This window comes from Strongylocentrotus purpuratus, unplaced genomic scaffold, assembly GCF_000002235.5.
Source record: "Strongylocentrotus purpuratus isolate Spur 01 unplaced genomic scaffold, Spur_5.0 spur5_scaffold_12, whole genome shotgun sequence".
Classification (NCBI taxonomy): Eukaryota; Metazoa; Echinodermata; class Echinoidea; order Camarodonta; family Strongylocentrotidae; genus Strongylocentrotus; species Strongylocentrotus purpuratus.
This window is the reverse complement of record NW_022145597.1, coordinates 27419462-27440818: the sequence shown is the minus strand read 5'-3', so window position 1 is coordinate 27440818 and position 21357 is coordinate 27419462. Positions and strand designations below refer to the sequence as shown.

Sequence of the window (21357 nt, the reverse complement as noted above, 5' to 3'; positions counted from 1 at the left end):
TAAAATAATGTAGAGAGAGGGAAAGAGAATAAAAATCTAAACGTTTTGATTGATTGATTGATTGATTTATTATATATTTTACATACATTTTGACAGGAAACACATATCACAGAAGGAAAGAGAAAAGGAGTTGGACAAAAGAAGGAAGCAAGCAAGAGAAAAAGAAATAAAGAAAGAAAAAGAAAGAGAAAAAAGAAAAAAGAAAAAAGCGTGAGGGTGTTGGTGGTGCATGGTGATGATGATGGTGGTGATGACCGCATTGACCGGTGATGATGGTGATTGATGAAGCATCATGACGGTATAATGGTGATGATGGCAAGGGCGTCGCTAAGGGGTGTGGGGTGCAACACCTACCCCCATTGTCGGCAGGGGCGTCGCTAGACCTTTTTCAGTGTGTAGAGGCCAACGATTACCGACAAAAGTAGCCACCAATTACCGACAAAATTAAATTTCCAATATCTACAAAGTCAACCCTATAAACCTGGGGCCGAAGGTTAAATTGTTTTTCCTATGGACTATCTATAGTACTTGCATATGCGCATTTTCCTCGACGATATTAATATACGAATTATTTCTTAAATTTAGTCAGCATCATAGCTATATATTTTAATGCAGGCGCGGAGCTAGGATCTTATTTTAGGGAGGGGCGGTAGTGAGCAAGAGAATCACTTAAAAGCGCGCTCATAAGGGGGTGTGGGCCCGGCCCCCCCACTCAGTGTTATTTAGGGTACGCATATGCTCGTACCCTCTTTTTGAAAGCACCCCCTATCTGAGGATTGCCAACATTTCCGAACCCCCCTTTCGCGGGCTTTTTGCGGGCTTTTCCTGCCTTGGAGACCCCCCTAAATCAGGAAAAATGCTCAATGTACCCCCCTAAATTCGGAATAATTTCTCAGGATTCCAAAGAGATGAGAGAAAAAAAGAAAAACACCCCCTTTTTAAAGAAATCTCCGGGTGAAAAGTCAAATACACCCCTTTTTTTTTACAAATCTCGGGCCGGACTTTGTCGCACGAAAAGTACCCCTTTACCGGACATTTTGGCAACACGCATGCGGTCATTCCGACCTCTGAGTGGGGGGGCCGGGGGTGTGGGTGATGAGCCTCCGCGCGAAGCGCGGAAGCTTAGACGTTTCCTTAAATTATTAGGAAAAGAAGACGATTAATTGTACCGTTTTCGACTGGTAATCCTAGGCTGAATGAAGTTCCCCCCCCCCCCTCCCGCGCGAAGCGCGAAAGCTTTGACGTTTCATTAAATTATTATTAAAAAAAAGAAGACGATTTGCTGTACCATTCTCGACTGTTTATCCTTTTCTGAATGCAGTATTCCCCCGCGCAAAGCGCGGAAGCTTTGACGTTTCATTAAATTATGAGAAAAAGCAGACGATTCGGTGTACTGTTCTCGAATCTTAATCCCAATCTGAATGAAGCTTCCCCCTCCCCCGCGAAGCGCGGAAGTTTTGACGTTTCATTAAATTATTAGAGAAAGAAGACGATTCGTCGTACCGTTTTCGACTCTTAATAAGCCCTATTCATCTGAATTCAGTTTCCCCCTCTCGCGCGAAGCGCGAAAACTTTGACGTTTCCTCATATCATTAGAGAAAGAACACGATTCGTTGTACCGTTTTCGACTTTAAATAAGCCCTATTAATTTTGTCTGAATTCAGTTTCCCCCTCTCGCGCGAAGCACGGAAGCTTTGACTTTTCCTTACATTATGAGAAAAAGCAGACGATTCGGTGCACTGTTCTCGACTCTTAATGCTAATCTGAATGAAGCTTCCCCCCCCCCCCCCCCGCGCGAAGCGCGGAAGTTTTGGTTTTATTAAATTATTAGAGAAAGAAGACGATTCGTCGTATCGTTTTCGAATCTTAATAAGCCCTATTCATCTGAATTCAGTTTCCCCCTCTCGCGCGAAGCGCGAAAGCTTTTACGTTTCCTCATATCATTAGAGAAAGAACACGATTCGTTGTACCGTTTTCGACTTTTAATCAACCCTATTAATTTTGTCTGAATTCAGTTTCCCCCTCTCGCGCGAAGCGCGGAAGCTTTGACGTTTCCTTAAATTATTAGAGAAAGAACACGATTCGTTGTACCGTTTTCGACTCTAAATAAGCCCTATTAATTGTGTCTGAATTCAGTTTCCCCCCTCTCGCGCGAAGCGCGGAAGCTATGACGTTTCCTTAAATTATTAGAGAAAGAAGACGATTCGTCGTTCCGTTCTCTAATCTTATTAAGCCCTATTCATCTGAATTCAGTTTACCCCTCTCGCGCGAAGCGCGAAAGCTTTGATGTTTCCTCAAATTATTAGAGAAAGAACACGATTCGTTGTACCGTTTTCGACTCTAAATGAGCCCTATTAATTTTGTCTGAATTCAGTTTCCTCCCTCGCGCGAAGCGCGGAAGCTTTGACGTTTCCTTAAATTATTAGAGAAAGAAGACGATTCGTCGTACTGTTCTCAACTCGTCTAAATGAAGTTTTCCCCTTCTGCGCGAAGCGGGAAATTTTTGGCGTTTCATCACAATATAGAGAAAGGAAGACGATTCCTCATACCGTTTTCGAATCTTATTATTATTAAGCCCTATTCATCTGAATTCAGTTTCCCCTCCTCGCGCGAAGCGCGAAAGCTTTGACGTTTCCTCAAATTATTAGAGAAAGAACACGATTCGTTGTAACGTTTTCGAATTTTAGTAAGCCCTATTTGTCTAAATTCAGTTTCCCACTTTCGCGCGAAGCGCGGAAGCTTTGACGTTTCCTTAAATTATTAAAGAAAGAACACGATTTGTTGTACCGTTCTCGATTCGTCTAAATGAAGTTTCCCCTTCCGGGAATTTTTGGGGTTTCATCACAATATAAAGAAAGGAAAATGATTCGTCGTACCGTTGTTGACTCTTAAACCTTGTTTGAATTTAGTTTCCCCGAAAATTTTAAACCTCTGATTTCTTTAGCTGATATTATAGGAAAGTGAAACTTCGAGAAAATACAAGTATTGTAGTTGGTTACTCTGGAAGTCGTCACAGCGGATAAGAAGTCGCAGTTCGTAGGGAAAAAAAACTTGTCGGCCGACCGACAATATACATCTCACCGACTTCAAACTTATGCATTGATGAGGATCGAGCAAGAATACCGACACAGCTGACCCGACACAGCAACATATTTACCCGTGTCTTTCTTGCTCCCTCGACGAGACGACTCCACCCAACAACCCCCTTTTCTCTTTTTACTCCCACTCCTCCTCTCCCAGACTCTTACCTCCCCTCTTTCTCCTCTCTTTCATCCCCCGTTTCTTTTGTTTCCCTTTCACTCTTTTTTCTTCTTTTTTTCCTTTTCTTTCTTTTCTTTCTTTTCCTTTCTTTCCTCTTCCCCCCTCTTTTTCTTTTTTCTCTTTCTTTCTTCTCTTTTCTTTCCTTTCTTTTCCTTTCTTTCCTTTCTTTTCCTTTCTTTCTTTTCTTTTCCTTTTCTTTTCCTTTCTTTCTTTTCTTTTCCTTTTCTTTTTTTCTTTTCTTTCCCTTCCCCTCTCTTTTTTTCCCTCTCTTTTTTTTCCCTCCCCCTTTTCTCTTTTTCCCGACGGCAGCGCAATTTTACCGACAATATCCTGACAGGTGGGGGGGGGTTGCACCCCCCACATCCCCCCCCCCCCCTTTGGCGACGCCCCTGAATTTGTCGGTAATATTGCGCTGCTGTCGGGGAAAATGAGAAAAGGGAGAGGGGGATATAGAGAAGGAAAAGCTGAAAGGAAAGAGAAGAGAAGAAAGAAAGAGAAAAAAGAAAATGGAGGAAAGAGAGGAAAGAAACGGGGGATGAAATAGAGGAGAGAGAGAGAGAGAGAGAGAGAGGGGGTGTAAGAGGCTAAGAGCCTGAGAGAAGAGGGGTGGGAGTAAGAGAGAGGGAGAGAGAGAGAGGGGGGATGTTGGGTGGAGTCGGAGCAAAAAAAAGATACGCATAGATAATGTTGTTGTATCGGGTCCGCTGTGTCGGTATTCTTGCTCGATCCTCGTGTACTATAATATTTTTATCAATGTAGAAGTTTGAAGTCGGTGAGCCTTGTATTATGTCGGTCGGCCGGAAATTTTCTTTCTCCCTACGAATTATGACTTTTTATCGGACAAAGAAACATTTTTGAAAATTCGGACAGTGATTAAGAGTCGGTACAACGAATCGTCTTCTTTCTATAATAATTCAATGAAACGTCAAAGCTTCCGCGCTTCGTGCGAGAGAGGGAAACTTCATTTAGACAAGGATTAAGAGTCGAGAACGGTACAACGAGTCGTCTTCTTTGAAGTTCTTTCTCTATTATGAGTTAATAAATTGTCAAGCTTCCGCGATTCGCGCGGGAGGGGTGAAATCGAATTCAGACAAGGATTAAGAGTAATAATGTAATGAAACGTCAAAGCTTCCGTGCTTCGCGCGGGAGGGGGGAAACTTAATTCAGACAAGGATTAAGAGTGGAGAAAGCTTCAACGAATTGTCTTCTTTCTCTATAATAATTTAATGAAACGTGAACGGGAGGGGAAAAACTGAATTCAGACAGGATTAAGAGTCGAAACAGTATAACGAATCGTCTTCTTTATGATGATTTGATGAAACGTCAAAGCTTCCGCACGGGAGGGGAAATCGAATTCAGACATGGATGAAGAGCAATAATGTAATGAAATCTCAAAGCTTGGGAGGGGGAACTGAATTCAGACAGGATTAAGAGTAGAGAAAGCTTCAACGAATCAATTTAATGAAATGTCAAAGCTTCCGCGCTTCGCGTGGGAAGGGCAAAATCGAATTCAGACATGGATTAAGAGCAATAATGTAATGCAACCTCAAAGCTAGGGAGGGGGGGGGGGGACTGAATTCAGACAAGGATTAAGAATAGAGAAAGCTTCAACGAATCATTTCAATGAAATGTCAAAGCTTCCGCGCTTCGCGTGGGAGGGGGAAAACTGAAAAATAATTTAGCTCCTGGCCACGGGTTTATAGGGTTTAATTTGTAGACATTGGGACATTGGCATTAATACATTTATCAGTAATTGGTGGCTAGTTAATCGGTGGCCTCTACACCCCCCCCCCCACCCCCCCCCTCCCCCCCCCCCCCCCCCCCCCCCCCCACTGAAAAAGGTCTAGTGACGCCCCAGGACGATGGTGATGGTGATCGTGATGATGGTGGTGATAATGGTGATGGTGATGATGGTATTGGTGGCCTAGCAATAAAAGACTGACTTCTAGTGACACATGAGAAGGTAAAGCGGTGTTCCCCTTAAACATAATCACAGCTGCCCCAATTTCCAAGCTCGGATTTCTCAAAATGCCCTCAAAGTTTTGGTTTCCTCCCCAAGTTAATCGGCTCCCCTCTACAGTTTTTGACATTTCAAAACAATCTAATTTCAAAATTGAGCTCTATTTTGTAAAGATTATAATTGTGTCAAGTTACATGTAGGCCTACTCGTAATAGGTTTATGCATGTAAGCTATATTTAATCAATTCGTCAATATATGTTCTAGATCGGTCCATTAGACTCGATGAATAAGATGACAAACACTTTTAATCAAAGAAACGAAAAGAATTTTAGTTTTATACGATGTGCAATATTTCGTATTTTAAGTCTTGACTTATGACAAATACTTAAAAAACGCTGAAAAACATTGATAAAATGCATGTTGGAAGAACAGTCCCTTTTATTGCCAACAGAGATTTAGAGTTTATGAATTTGGACGGTATCGGTCCTCCTTTCCCCCAGTTTATCCGCTTATTATTTTGATAAAATGACACTGGATACCAGCATTTTTTTTGTAATGAGAAGTATTTTGGGGTAAAAATGTATAATGGTAATATGGCAAGACGCAACCAATAATCAGAGCAGCTCGCGACTTTTTAATAGAATAGCGTCATCTCACGTTCCATCCGAGAAGCAGTCTGATCTATTTACAAAGAGATCAGTGGGTTTTATATTTTGTGAGACTATATACTTCTGGTGAATTTACACCTGCAATTATGTCCTGTTACAATTTTAGAAACAGATAGTTTCACATGAGACAATGCTAAAGAGTTATTTGGCAACCCTTAGATAACGCCAAAGAAGAATACTTGTGTTGAATTTAATTATTTTGGTGCATAATCAGAGATTTCTTGGAAGAACATGCATCCATTCAAATCTAGCCCCTCCCCAGCCCCTATCCAAACCGACAGCTGAATATACCGACCCCCCCCCCCCCCTCCCCACAGACACACACACCATGGACCTACTACGAACCATGCACCCACAATCCCGGCCAAGGGCAGGGGCCAAATCAAGTTACAGAAGTGCCCTATGAAGTATGTATAGCCCTCAAGGAGTAAAAACACTGCATTGATACCTCGTACGCTATAGGCCTGCTCTCAATAACGCGAAAGTCCGGGACGAAGGCTCAAGATTTTCAGGAAGTTTTATAATGGTGGCGTACGTTTGTTAATTCATTTGGAGATATACGTTCTTTGCATTGCTGGATTGTGTCCTGTTTTAAGTAACAACGATGATGTGCATGAATGGTTTCGCTTTCTAAACAGCGCCTTTATGACTTTCTCGATCTCAAAAGGATAATCCGATTTCCAGATGAAGAGAGCTTATACAGTGACGCTCCTTTCTTTCACTGCACACGGAGATATACACACACAATGAAGTAGTACTGTAATCTGTATGCCTTACAGGCCAATATGTGGTATTTACATAGAATAATAGTCTGATACACTACCGTGTAGTGCTTTTGAAGATCAGTGTTCATGATGTTGTTTCGCGAAAATCTTGATATTTTGTATTTGATGGCACCTCTCTCGTTCGTCTAAGCCCTAAGGTAAGATTGTCTATCCAGACTATAACAGGACTTATTATCGTTGTGACTGTGTGTCAATATTGTATATTATTAATATACCGTGACTGTGACTGTGTCCGATCAAGACATAGTTGCTGGTATAAACTCCTTGGGCTAGTAACTCCATGGAGGAACATAGTGTCATTGTAATATGTTGCTCTTCGCTAAGATTGATAAACATACAAGACATTTTCTTTTGCTGGTTTGTTGTTGTTGCTGGTATAATTAGCTCCTTGGTCTGAGGAACATAATGTCATTGTAATATGTTGCTCTTTGCTAAGATTGATAAACATACAAGGTACAAGATATATGTATATTTTTTTTACTATGTATCGTAGTGTCAATTTTGTACATTATGCCTGTATAAAGTGTAGCCTGTATAAGGCAAGAGCGAGATGAAGAAGAAGAAACGAGGAGAAGGAAAGAGAAGGGGAAATATAGGGGAGGAGGAGGAGGAATAACATTGTGAAACAGATGAATGAAAGAGCAACACTTGATGAAAATGTGAAGAAGCCAATGATTATGAAGGGAAAGGAAAAGAAGGCCGAGGAGGAGAGGAATGAGGAGAAGAAGAAGACGTAGGGGAGGAGGAAGAGGTGGGGTAAGCCTTGAGGAAGTAAAACGGGTGAATTAAAAAATATTAAAAAAAACAAACGAACCCACGTATTATGATGGTGACGAAGAAGGAGGAGTGAAGAAGAAGATTAATTATACAAATAAATTTAGAAGGACAGGGAAACAAGGAGGTAAGGAATTTAAAGGAAGCCATTGAAAAAGTTAAAATCAGATAAAATGAAGAAAAGGAATGGGGAGAGATGAGGAAGAAATATATATATGTATATATTATAGACCAAGGAAAATGTTAGAAAAAGAATCATCTCAATTAATGACAAGAAATAGGAGTGGGTACTATACTGGGTAGAAATCTTTGGACACAAAGAAAGAATTAGGAGAGGAAATGAAGAAGAAGGATATACATCTAAGAAGAAAATACTTTGAGACCATATCAACTGATGTTCTATATATAGGAGCTTGCCATTATAAATAACAAGTTGATGATGATACATTTAATATTATTCATATATATTTCATATAATTATGAGAATATCAGTTGATTGGGTTGTGTCAATATTCCAGATGAAGAGAGAGAGAGAGAGAGAGAGAGAGAGAGAGAGAGAAGGAGGGAAAAGGACGCAATGTTTGGAGAATAAACGAAACAAAATAGAGGGATTTGCCTTGGTTTGCTGTCAACAAAAACTATGATTAATGTTTAGACAATGTTTTAAATGAAATTCGATTTCATTAATTCATTTCGATACATGATATTAGGCAATAATACACAATGTTTTCACTAAGCCTTACATGAGTTTATCTATTTATCCTTCCATTTCCATTTATTCTTTTATTATTTATTCCTTCATTATTTTTGTATCATTACTGCCTCCATAACCCTTACATTTTGTATACAATACGTACAGCACTCACAATACATAATGTTATTATAGACAACCTCGAAGGCAAAGGAAATAGTTTTGTATTACCAATGTAAGGGAAACAAGATGTGAAAAAGTGATTCACGACAGACTGTACAAAATAGAATAAGGAAGTAACAATAATAGAGGTCCGTAATATATCAATGATTTAAAATGATAATGCTAATTTCTTCTTTTATGCGCAAAATTGTCACATCGTAAGTCGTAACGTTCACGCGCTTGCAAAGTTGGGATATTATTGCATTCTTGCCTATAATACCAACCCCATTACTATTATAAAGATACTAATTATACAATAATGATAATATTACTATACTATGTTATTAATGAAACTACTTCCCGATTACAATAATAAATTGAAGTCGCTGCTAATATAATATATTATTTAGTTCCTCGTTTAATATAGTTGTAACATTATTATGTTGTGATTGTCAGTGCTGCCAAATTGCCAATGTGAATATGCTGTACACGATGAGACGTATATAGTTTGGTCCTTCGGCCTCGCACGGTAGGAAATGTCAATTTCCACTTCGAGGAGAGTGTGACGAAAGGTATAGCTTCTGGAATTCATCAGTGAGGATATGTGTTCCATGTGAACCTGCTTGACCCATGGCTAGTCTGTCTTTCAGGATGATGTTTTTTTCTTCACGGATTTTATTTTCCAGCAACCCCCCCCCCCCCCTCCTCTTTTTAGAGCCTGGCTATACCGATGTCATTTCGTATGTATTATATTCCATGTTGAAACCCATACAAAGATAATATCAAAGGAAATTTGATTTGATTTGATTTGATTTATTGGTTTCTGAATCTTTTTTTCCCTTTTTTTTCATCATACATTTTCATGAACATTATATGGTTTGATACAATATTTTAAGTGTATATAATTTTATACAGATAATAAACGAAATTAAACAAATATATTGAATGCATAATTAACATACATTAGATGCAGGAGGGCTACAGAAATAAGAAGAGTAGCTTGACGTGCCCGCAGCCCTCAACTTAGATACAACAATAACAAAATATAAATAAAAAAGAGTGTGACTTGCAGAGAAGAAAAGGAAAGGAGAGAGAAGGAGCGTTTAGTTGGTAATAATACAATAAATCTCATACATCTGCTGATTGAATGCAGGTTCATTCATGAATGGGTAAACGATGCTATAGGTCATGGACGATTACACATCATTGTTGAATATACAGTCAATGTACACACGAACATGACTACAGTAAAATTACACACGATAGGATCAATACTTAGACGATAACATAGTTTTAACTGCTTTCTTAAAAGAATACAATGTCCTAAGGTTTCTTATTACAATGGGCAGAGAGTTCCAGATTTGAGAGCCAATGCGGTTTTTGGATTTCTTAAATGGAATTTTTCAGTTTGCCTTGTAGGGTAGGAGTGGATGGTTTTATTCAAATTGAACAATGGGGGAAAGTATGAAGGTAGTAGACCATTTTGTAAGCGAAACATGAAAAGTGCTATTGGTAGAAAATGTATATCAGCAGCTTTTAGAGTTTTTAGTTTTGAAAACAAGGGATTGGTGTGGTCGCGATAGGAAGAATTATTAGTACATATACGCATGGCTTTCTTGAAATTGAAATGTATGTATTGCTGTTGGTAAAAAAAGAAATCAAATCAAAGAAGAAAAACCGGACATGTATAACAATATCGACGTCCCCCCCCCCCCCCCCCCCCTCCTCCTCCACATCACAGTCGTAGGCCTGGCTATTTGTATATGCATGTCGATTTAATTTCATGTGCAACGTTTTTACGATTTATATCAAGATAATGTTACACGGAAATAAATGATTTTCATTGAGTCTAATTTCTTCGTGTGTCTCTTTTTCCCGGTATCTTTTGTCCTTGTTTAGTCATAATTTTGTATGGTATATGCTCTTAGTTCAATGCTTTAGGTTCAATATATTGAAGGAAAAGTTGAGTTTTGTTGCAGAGGACGCTACACAAAATGTTTTTTTGGTGAGATAATGAAAACTGAGTGTTATATTTGAAAGAACATATCATTTAAATGACAAAATCGTCTGTTTTAGATCAAAATCGGCACAGAGACGGCTGAAATATCCATAAATATAACGATTTCTTATATTTTGTGGTGCCCCCAAAATATTCTTATTTTGAACCAGCCGTTGAAAAAACGAGATAGCGCTTTTCACGTTTTATTTCAGCCATTGCCGATGTTGGCCGGGATCAGGAGGTATAACAGACGATGTTACATAATGCGAAATGGTATTATATAGAATTTAAGAACAAAACATATTGTGACTGATGTGGAACATCGTAAAGATGATGTTATTTTCGATGGTATTTTGTCCAAATTGGTATACAAATATTTATAAAGCTCACAAATCATTTTTACATTAACCAGAAACCAGCCTTCTCTTTGAATAATTTATAGGTACCTGGTTTGTCTCTATTTTCTCGTTGCAGAACTCGTGGTCAGACATAAAGCAACGATGAGGTTCTGGCCCCGGAGGAGACTCATCATCGCTATCATCGCAGCATGTAGCTTACTCGTGTTCGTCTATCTCCCATGGACGAACTACAATCAGGCTTCCTTCGTGACAACATTGATTGGCGGTCATCGACGTCTAGCCGTGGTCGATGACCAGGCAAGGGATAACCCTACCTCGAGGAGAGACCGACAAATAAGTTTGAGGTTAGTGTGATTGATTTGAATCACTTTCTCAAATATTATTCATCTTACAAAATAATTAGTGATTTTCTTTTCGATATTTGATTTCAGAACGTCTGACTTTATTGTCTAGAAATGGTAATCAAAGGGAAGCATGCCCCAACAGAGCAGATATTTGCTCGGGGGTATTTTCTTCAAATACAATAGGTGAAGGCAGGGCGTCGCTAGACCTTTTTCACTCTTAATCCTTGTCTGAATTCAGTTCCTCCCCCCCCCCCCCTCCCGCGCAAAGCGCAGCAGCTGTGACGTTTCATTAAATTATCAGAGAAAGAAGACGATTTGTTGTACTGTTTTCGATTCTTAATCCTTGTCTGAATTCAGTTCCCCCTCTCCCGCGCTAAGCGCGAAAGCCTTGACGTTTCATTAAAATATTGGAGAAAGAAGACGATTCGTTGTACTGTTTTCTACTCTTAATCCTTGTGTGAATTCAGTCCTCCCGCGCAAGCTTTGACGTTTCATTAAATTATTAGAGAAAGAATACGATTCGTTTTACCATTCTCTACTCTTAATCCTCGTCTGAATCCAGTTTCCCGCGCGAAGAGCCGAAGCTTTGACGTTTCATTAAATTATTACTCAGTTTCCCCCTCCCACGCGAAGCGCGGGAGCTTTGACGTTTTATCAAATGTTAAGAGAAAGAAGACGATTCGTTGTACCGACTCTTAATCATTGTCTGAATTTTCAAAAATGTTTCTTTGTCCGTTAAAAAGCCACAGTTCGTACGGAAAAAAAATTGCCGGCCGACCGACATAATACATCTCACCGACTTCAAACTTCTGCATTGATAGTACACGATGATTGAGCAAGAATACCGACACAGCTGACCCGACACAGCAACATAATATTGCGTATCTTTCTTGCTCCCCCGCCCCCCCCCCCCCCCCACTCAGTGTTATTAAGGGTACGCATATGCGTGTTTCCAGCACCCCCCTCCCCTTTCAGCATAAGTCCGGTGTGTAAAATCAATACGGGTAGACCTTTTTCTTTTGTTATACGAGCCTTTTCAGCACCCCCCCCCCCCCCTTTCAGCATAAGTCCGGTATGTAAAGTCAGCGGCGGGGCCACTGTTACTAAATGATTCGTGGTACAATAACCTATTTTTCATGGTACAACGCATTATGGGTTAAGCGGTGGAGACTGAGAGTAGGGAAGTATTTGATACGGAAGTATAATAGGTCAAATAGGCATTCCATACTTTAGATACTTGACAGACAAAAATATGATCATTGTAAGCACCTGCTAGACGGTCTGTTCACATTATCGCGACATTATCTTTCACACAATGTGTGTGATTTAGGCCTGCAACATTTTCTTCTAAACAATTAATCTCTCTCTCTCTCTCTCTCTCTCTCTCTCCCTCTCAGGTGTTCTGTCAAATGCATGTAATTCACACACCAGAGCCTTCTTTAGTTCTTTCTCCATCCCTCTCTCTACCTTTAACTTTCTTTCTCATCATCATGTCACATGATCTGTAATCACCTGTCACCGATCAAAACAGTCTGACATCCTCCAAATTATTGATCGAAAGAATGGGGCGTCATAAATTTTCCCTGATGTATTTCAGGACGGCGTCAGTGACCTATACAGTCTATAAAGCACAATAATGTGAAATTGTATTGGTTCGTCCCCAAAAAGTGAATGCAAAATGAGCAGTGGCTGCAGTGCCGACATTGGTTATAATTATGGTGTGTATTGGTTAACTCTTTGGTTGCCCGCACGGAGTCCGTTTATAGCACTTTTGGTCTTCTATTCTTGCGGACAGCCGACAAGGTAAAATATCGTCAGCCTCGATTCGCGCAGGTACTAACGCAATCAAAATAACGCCTCGTGCACTATTGTCAACAGCCCTTATTATTGATGTGACATTATTTATAGATACGACTTGTGCATGCAGTCTTCGTCATCCGCGCAATTCAGTGCGTGTGTGCGTCTTGACTCTTGAATGTGGTGGGCCTTGGGAGATAAATGCGCAGTGAAAATGGCGGGACTTTAAAGTTGATACTCTAAGACAATCCCAAATACTGAGATAATTACATAAATAGAAAGCTTTTAACCCCCATAATAACACCAAATGGTGTCCACCCGACAAAACAAGTTTAGAATAATGAATTTTTTCGAGTAAACTCTACCAAAATATCTAAGTCTGAAACCCGGAAGTGCACGTAGAGTCGGGCCTCTATCCGTGACGTCACGAACGGGAGTCATGGGCTCAGTGAGAGTGAATGGCAGTGATATCCCTATGTAAATGCTATCCTGTCAGAGCTTAGATTTGTTGTTGTTAAGGAGTATATTTGATGGATTTTCTGTTTTCATTTGAATGAAGAATAACGAAGCAACATTTTCCAGTCGCTGATTTCTTTTTATATCCTCATATTCACCTATTTGGTAGAGATTTAAGACGAGTTTACTGCTTAGGAATTAAAGTTAAATCGTGCACTTATGAATAGGCGGATGCATTATATTGTCATCAGATGAACATGAGCAGTTTTGTAAAAACGAATAGTTCTAGAACTATGATAGTACTTATCATAGATGTGTGTGACTGCCTCAAAAAAGGATACAGTACCAGTTAAACATTTTATGTTGTAAAATATCAAACTTGAACGAGATCATGCAAGCGCGCTTCCTCTATTTTGGCGAGTGATGCGGCTCTTGCATGAACGTTCGTGGAGCGAGCAGAATCGGGAGGTAAGACCAAGCCGCTGCTTTAGGCGCTGCTAGTACGTACGTAGTAGTACGTACGTGCGCTAGTTATATGTTTATCGGCAATTGCAAGAGAATGAAAGCGACGTTGCCAGCTAAGAAAAACAACTAACAAAGACTTGCTCCTGACTACCGGTGTCAGAATTGGTAGATGAAGGATGTTCAGGGCCAAGGAAGGCGAAAGACATGGGAAAAAGGAAGAAGAAACCATCGGGAGATCGCTGTAGTGTATGGTAATGAACTGTGCATGGGTAGACAGCTACTGTTCACTCCGTGCCTGGGCCGATTTCAACACCAAAACAAAAATTACATGGTGAAAATATCGACTAATAGCACATCGTTGGCATGTATATGTCATAATTTTTAAAAGGGGAATTGATATTAATACTATGAAGTACTAGGGGAAGGTAAAGAATTGTACATAGAATTATAATTTATTAGACTTTTCAGCCTTTGAAACAAAAATATGCAGAAAATCGTATCACTTTGCACATGTTTGCTATGGAACATCCGGGTACGTGAATATACTCTCTCCCGGACGTGAGGTCATAAATAGTAGACCAGCGTCGTGACTGATTTTCTATGCAAAGAGAGGCGGATATTTTAGACATTTCAATTGAGGATTTCGAGTAGACAGAATTTTTTTGTGATATACTAAGTAATTGAAAAACTTAAAAATAACATATACTTGCCGTAGGTAACAAATTAAGGGACATTTATTTGCTTAGAGTATCAACTTTAAGGACAAAATGTAGCACAGTGTTAACATGTCGCCATGTGTTTGATCAAAGAGGTATATCCTCCTTGGTTTGATCGTGAGTTGTTGTCGGGGAATCAAGGATGACCCACTTAAGGCTGGCCAGACAGGAAGACATTATTAAGTCTGATCATGGCTGACAGGCAACTTGGTTTTTCCCCGTCGCTAATGGGGGAGGGGCCCTAGGGAGTGTGTGAGATACCCCCCCCCCCCCCCACCTGCTTGTTGGAAAATTTCAGCTACCTTGTCGTTAATTTGGTCCGACACCTATCGACGTCCCTGGGGATATTAAGCATGATTGTAATAGACAATAATTAGAGAATGTGAGGAAAGTACTGTTCTGTCCCCCCCCCCCTACCCCTCCTAAGTTGCAAATATCTCGTGTGCGGAGAGGTAGGATCGAGGGTGTTCACATTGTGTTAAGTATAACGGCCGTTTTTTACTTTTATCATACGATTTGTACGTTTTCTATGAAAAATAATAAAAGGCTGGTTAGGAAAAGAATACAAATCTATACGAATCAGTCTATGAGGGAAAGGGCAGTTTTTTAATGATAGCCCCCCCCCCTCTCCAGTCCCGTGACTTAGCGATGTCCCTTATTATTGATGTGGCATTATTTATTTCATGCTTTGACCCGTGTTGCAATTGACGAGGGTGTCTTCTGTGTTCTTGTAATCTGCCCATGGACCTCAAAACGTACGTTTTCTATGAAAAATAAATAAAAAGCTGGTTAGGAATAGAAAATACCTTTTTTACGAATCAGTTTCTGAGGGAAGGCCCCCCCCCCCTCTCCCTTGACTTTAATAGCGATGTCCCTTATTATTGATGTGGCATTATTTATTTCATGCTTTGACCCGTGTTGCAATAACGAGGTTATGTTCTATGTCGGGGTTCTATTTTCTTGTAATCTACCCATGGGCCTCAAAACGTTGGTCTTCTCCCACTAATCACTGTCTAAATATTGAATTCTAGTGGCTCCGCTGACCAAACTGAATTCCGAGCCTGATTCCAGGGCCTTCGTCTGTCGTCTGTGTTACGTAAACTTCTTTCATTTCACAGACTAAACTTTCACGCCCTGATGACAAGACTTCATTATTGACAAAGAGTTTGGCACACCCAAAGACCTTTGGACTGTGTGCATAGAGAGGAATTAGAAGCTCAAAATTAAACACTTTTTGTATGCATAAAATAAAGTGTGTAAACAGAATGAAGGTTGTATCAACCAAGGAATCTCCTTGATCAAACCAAATCAAATTGCAGGTAACGGTTACAAGAGCGCCATGAGTGTATTTTTAGAGGGGAGGGGGAGGGGGGGGGGGAGCATATTCTCTTGCGAAAGGGCGTGGTACAAGCGCACAAAGCCATGCAATGAAAAGAATAAGACCAATCGAGGTGCAGTGGTGGATCCAGGCCCCCCCGGGAAAAAACGTGTAAAAACACGGTAATTTTACCTTTTTTTGGAGATCCCCCCCCCCTGGCGCTCAAGGGGAAGGGGGGGGGGGGGTCGCGATTTTTCAAATTTTCGAGGAACAAAAAAAATATTGCTCACTACCGACACTACCGACCGTCATTCCAGTAATAACGACGATTTCGGTCTTGAACTTTAAAAAAAAAAACGTTTCACTAGACCAACGACCCGTGAGACTTATACTGTTTTCACACTGGCAATATTTTGCTTAACCCCGTACTATAGGTGGGGTTAAAGGGTATCTTAACCCCACCTATAGTACGGGGTTAAGCTTATTCCACTTTCTTTTCACACTGGCAAAATGTTGCTTAACCCCGTACTATAGGTGGGTTAAAGGGGGGGGGGGGGTTAGCCCCACCTATAGTACGGGGTTAAGCTCATTCCACTTTCTTTTCACACTGGCAAAAATTTGCTTAACCCCGTACTATAGGTGGGGTTAAAGGGGGGTCTTAGCCCTACCTATAGTCCGGGGTTAAGCCTATTCCACTTTCTGTTCAGACTCGTTTTTACCAAAGTGGGCTAACCCCACCTATAGTACGGGGTTAACTAACCCTGCAAAATAGCAGGGCTAACCTCGCAATTGTGGTGCTAACTCCTGCTAACTCCGCAATTGCGGTGCCAAGCATATGAATGAGAACAGAAACGAAAAATAGTCCGGGACTACGCAGTGAAGCGAATTAATGAATTCCATGGCCATGGCTAGTACGGGGCTAAGGAATTGCAGTGAGAAAAGCCACAAAAAATAGTCCGGGGTTAAGGATAGTACGGGGCTAAGCAAAGTACGGGGTTAAGCAAAACCAGTGTGAAAAGAGTATTACAGTACATAACAATGAAATTAAATAGGACATTTAGAAAGGTAGAATATTCCAAAAGGTTGATGATACCGACAAAACAGGGAAATACATAATGAAAGATGTATTTTTTTAATGTCAGGATTGTATGCTGTTGGTCCCATGATCTTGTGGCAAAAAGTTGGTTCAGACAGCTGACACAGTTCTCTCAACACTAAATACCTTATCGAAATCTCAGTATTGTGCTTTTTAAAGTTTTCATATGAGTGAAGTGAATACACTGAGTTAAACAATTCGTTATACAGACTAGCCTGATTGTTTTAAATATTACGTAAATCAAAATTTGCCTTCTTCTTATCTTTTTGTCTACCACAATACAGCGTCATACGTAATGCCTCAAGGCCCATTGATTGGTCCAATGCTGTACCGAAACGTAAGGATGACGTCATCAGTGGTGTGTCGCTCCACCAGCGTAGGTTCGGAATCAGTCAGCAGAAAAAAGGTAAAGTGACAGGAAAGGCAGTAGCGTATCACTCAAAATATTAAATGGTTAATTAAAATTATATTAGATTTCAGTGGACATAATTATAAAGGAAGAGGTAAAGAAAGTGAGTGAAGAGGTGTAAGTATAGGGAACTATTAAAAGAAGATACTAAATCAATTGATTAAATTTCCCATCCCCTCCCTAATGTCTCTATTTCTGAATCTTTCTGCAGATGGATTGGTACAAGGAGGGCCAGAGAAGCAATATCGGTCTCAAAACAAATACCGCAATTCACAACAAAAGATAAAGACAGAGCTCTCACGAAATCTCCGTGACGGCAAAGCCATAGAGGTCCTCAGCGCCGACCCGGTACGAAAAGACGTGAGCGGGAACGGTGGAAAGTGTCTTCCTCGCCACAATGTGGTCTTCTGGAAGACCCATAAGTGCGGGAGCTCGACGATGCAGAACATGATGTTCCGTCATGCAATCAAGAACGATCTCCGACTGTTGTTGCCGCCTAGGACACATCTCTTTGATCTGATACGGCGGTTTAATGCTACCAGGGACGTCCCGAGGGATTTTATTGAGAGGGGGAAACACTTCAACATGTTCGCGCACCATGCCAGGTTCAGCGCTCCAGGCAAGAACCAAACTAAACTCAACTTTTCAAACATTCAGTCAAACTTTTTATTTAACGATTAAATATTTTATTCAGACATATTTGACAAAACAATTAAAATATTAGAACAAATAGACAAATTGGCGAAAACCAAACAGATACATCAGTTGTACATGACTGTCTTCTCCAATTTAGTAAACCAAAAAAGTTCTTGTGTTAAGTATGAAAGTATCCACTCATGTCGAGTCTGAGTTGTGCCTATAGTGCCAAGCTCTCCTGGATCCAGCCTGTTTATATGATTATTTTACACAGGCCTGTAGTAAGCCTGTGCACCACTTTGTATAATTTTATTGACCTTCAACTATTATCTTCTTTTTTCCCTCCTAGATATAGCAACCCTGATGCCTCGAGATAGCCTCTACGTCACGATCCTGAGATCACCACTGACCCTCTACGAGTCCATCTACTCCTATCTGGGACTTGGTAAGGACTTCGGCAACCAGACGCACTTAGTTAAGATTAATACCTTCTTGAGGAACCCAAACGCATTTTACAACGCGTCGGACTTAAATGTACATCGCCGCTATGCCCGAAACCCTCTCCTCTACGATCTCGGTCTAGAGCCGGAAGACATGGACAGCAAAACAAAGATTGCGGACACCATCCTCGAAGTGCAGCTCAGGTTCCATTTTGTTTTGATTTCAGAGTACTTTGACGAATCTCTGATTCTATTAAAAGATTTGATGTGCTGGGACTTCAGTGATATAATTTATCTAAAGTTAAACGCGAGAGAGCAGATACATAAAACTTCGCCATATACCGCTAACAAGATCGAGAAGTGGAACTACGGTGATATGCAGCTTTATCAGTACTTTAACGACTCCTTTTGGAAGAGAGTGGAGGCGTACGGGCGCACCCGTATTGAGCAGGACGTTAGGACGTTGCGAGATTTGAACGCGCGGTTGATGGACCGCTGTGTAGAAGAAGCAACCAATGCAGATGATATCGAGGACCAGGAATCTCAATGGCATCCCGAAGGTATCAACATTGTTGCGTATCGCCTGAAGGCATCGGCGGTGAACGATCGTACTTGCAGGGATATCATCAAGTCCGAGAAACCCTTTACGGAGGAGATTCGGGCCAAGCAAGGGGACTATTATTTTGCACCGAAAGGTGCTGAAGAGTTAAAGAAATGGTGGCATATCGAGGACGAGTCGGAGAAGAAGGCTGTCAAGGTTTTGGACGCAATGCTTGACCGGATCCATCCTCAAGAAAAACCACCTTGAGTCTATAAAGCATCATTATAATTATATAACTCAGAGGTGCATCAGATATAACTCGATACTATAGAACGAACTCGATGGGCATTGTAGGGCAACGGGGTTTAATGAGTTCAAGTGCTACCTATAATACACAACAGACCGCTACCAATTTTCGAAGAGATCATTTACCGCTGTATTGGGTGGATTATCGTCGCACTGGGCCAACACCGGGGGTGCCAACTCGGCATTTCCACCGGGTCCGAGTCGGGCATGGTGCTGAGCTAGCCTGGATTCCCTCTAAATAGTCCTAAAATCATGATCATCTACATAATTTCAAGTCTACAAATACCTTAAAGTACTTATTTACAAACTAGTTCTCACATTCCTAGCAGAGAAACTTATATTAATGTTTAAAAAGACGTTCTTCCAATATTTGCAATTGTTGAGCTCTCCTAGAAGATTCGGTCTTTACTATTTACCGAGTCGTCCTTAGTGCTGATAAGTATCCCGGACCCCCCCCCCCCCTGTATCACAGTTATATTACGGCTCATTTTGAGATTGTGATTGAGATGAGAATCATTGTGCCATCCCTGGATCGAGACTTCTGCACTCAAGGTCGTCAGCAGTAAACAAGAAAGGAAATGGATTGTCAAACCTTTTAACGGAAGTATTATAAATGTAATTTATGGTGCTTGGTTACTAATCATAAGTGATTATGGTAGACTTGGTTATAATTGAATGGGAAGATGATGATAGATACAACGTATATTATTTGCCCGTCGTATGATAGGCTATACGTCGTTGTCTGAGGTTAGACAGTGTCAATCATACTTGTGACCTTAAAATTAAACAAATATATGGTACATTGAATTTTCAAACATTTTGTTGCATGGCGCAGGTAATAACGCAAGCGAAATGACGCCTCATAATATTACGATCAACGGGCATTAATTGGAGTGGCAAATTATGTTACCCCCCTCCCTTTTTTTCTACACTTATTCGCCAGGGCTTATTACATTGATTATGCAAATATAGCATGTATTGACAATCATAAATCACCATCTGTAGCGGCGGGATCGGGGAGCAGGCCCCCTCAATTTTTTGGAAAAGTATTTTGAAGAGATATAGAAAGAAAGAAAGAATAGTGACCTGCCAGTGTCAAAGATGAGGTATCAAAATATGCTCATCTGACCATAATTAAACGCCTAAAACTCCGGGGGCTCTGCCCCCTGGAACCCCACCAAAGGCCCTTAAGCGGGCCCTTGGATGATCATCTGACCATAATTTAAAGCCTTAAACCCCTGATATTTAGGAGGCGACCCCACACCAATAATTAGTGACCAGCCAGTGTCACAAATAAGGAATCAAAATACGCTCATCTGATCGTAATTAAATGCATAAAATCCTGAGCATCCGGGGGCTCCACCTCTTGATCACCGCCGGGGCTTTGCCCCTGTACCCCACGCAAATTTACGCTCGCTCGCTATTCATTACCTGATTATTAATACTGTAGCCCCCCCCCCCCCCCCCCCCCAACTCTGGAAAACGTTCCGCGGGGCATGCATGTAACATAATTATACGAGTGGTGGTGATGCGGATTTTTAAAAAATTCTGCCCCCCCCCAAAAAAAAAGAAAGATTTTGCTCATTACGCCACTGGTCCCTCGCTTTTGATCTCCCCCCCCCCCCCCCCTCCGGTCATGAAAAGAAATCGCCGCCCGTGGTTGGCTGCAATCTCGTCTCGACCTCTGACTGCATGGGCTTCCATGATTTAGCTTATAGCTCCGTGTGGAAACAGCATGTCCTTCCCTTCTCGAATGGCGAAACAAAAGTGAGAGGGGAAAGGAAAGTGAAGGGGAAAGGTAACAAAAAGGGAGATGTTAGGACTTCCTGTCACACCATCCCGACTAATCGATGATTTTGTTAGTTTTCGATCATCATCATGATTTTCATCTGCCAGTAAGACCATTCTCCCCCACCCCGCGCGCATGATGACTTTGCCTAAACGGCTAGACCTGCCTTACGTCCCTGCCTCTGATTCAGTTCATCTTGAAGTCTCACTGATTTTCATAATTGATGGTTAACCTTCCCCGCCCGTATTGTAAATGCGACCATATGTGGAGGGGGGGGGGGGGGGGGGGGGGAGGAGGATTTGCAGCCTGGTTCTAGAGGTGGGACATAATGTTGTCGATTTTCAGTAATTATTCTACGCACATTTTGTATAGATATTTATATTCT

The 21357-nt window shown here is 41.0% G+C and overlaps 1 protein-coding gene across 2 annotated transcripts; it reads left to right on the top strand.

Moving 5' to 3' along the window:
* The first annotated feature begins 6356 nt into the window (after positions 1 to 6356).
* Positions 6357 to 20239, top strand: LOC591362 (galactosylceramide sulfotransferase). Of its 2 annotated transcripts, none has more exons than XM_790929.5 (5): positions 6357 to 6802; positions 10773 to 11003; positions 17136 to 17257; positions 17472 to 17879; positions 18246 to 20239. In XM_790929.5, exons 2-5 carry the CDS (start codon positions 10801 to 10803, stop codon positions 19142 to 19144), a joined length of 1632 nt encoding a protein of 543 aa, XP_796022.4. In that variant the 5' UTR covers positions 6357 to 6802; positions 10773 to 10800; the 3' UTR covers positions 19145 to 20239. The 2 variants fall into 2 exon arrangements, with proteins under 2 accessions (XP_796022.4, XP_030838132.1); XM_030982272.1 differs by having other exon boundaries at positions 6357 to 6811; positions 10775 to 11003.
* Positions 20240 to 21357: the final 1118 nt, after the last annotated feature.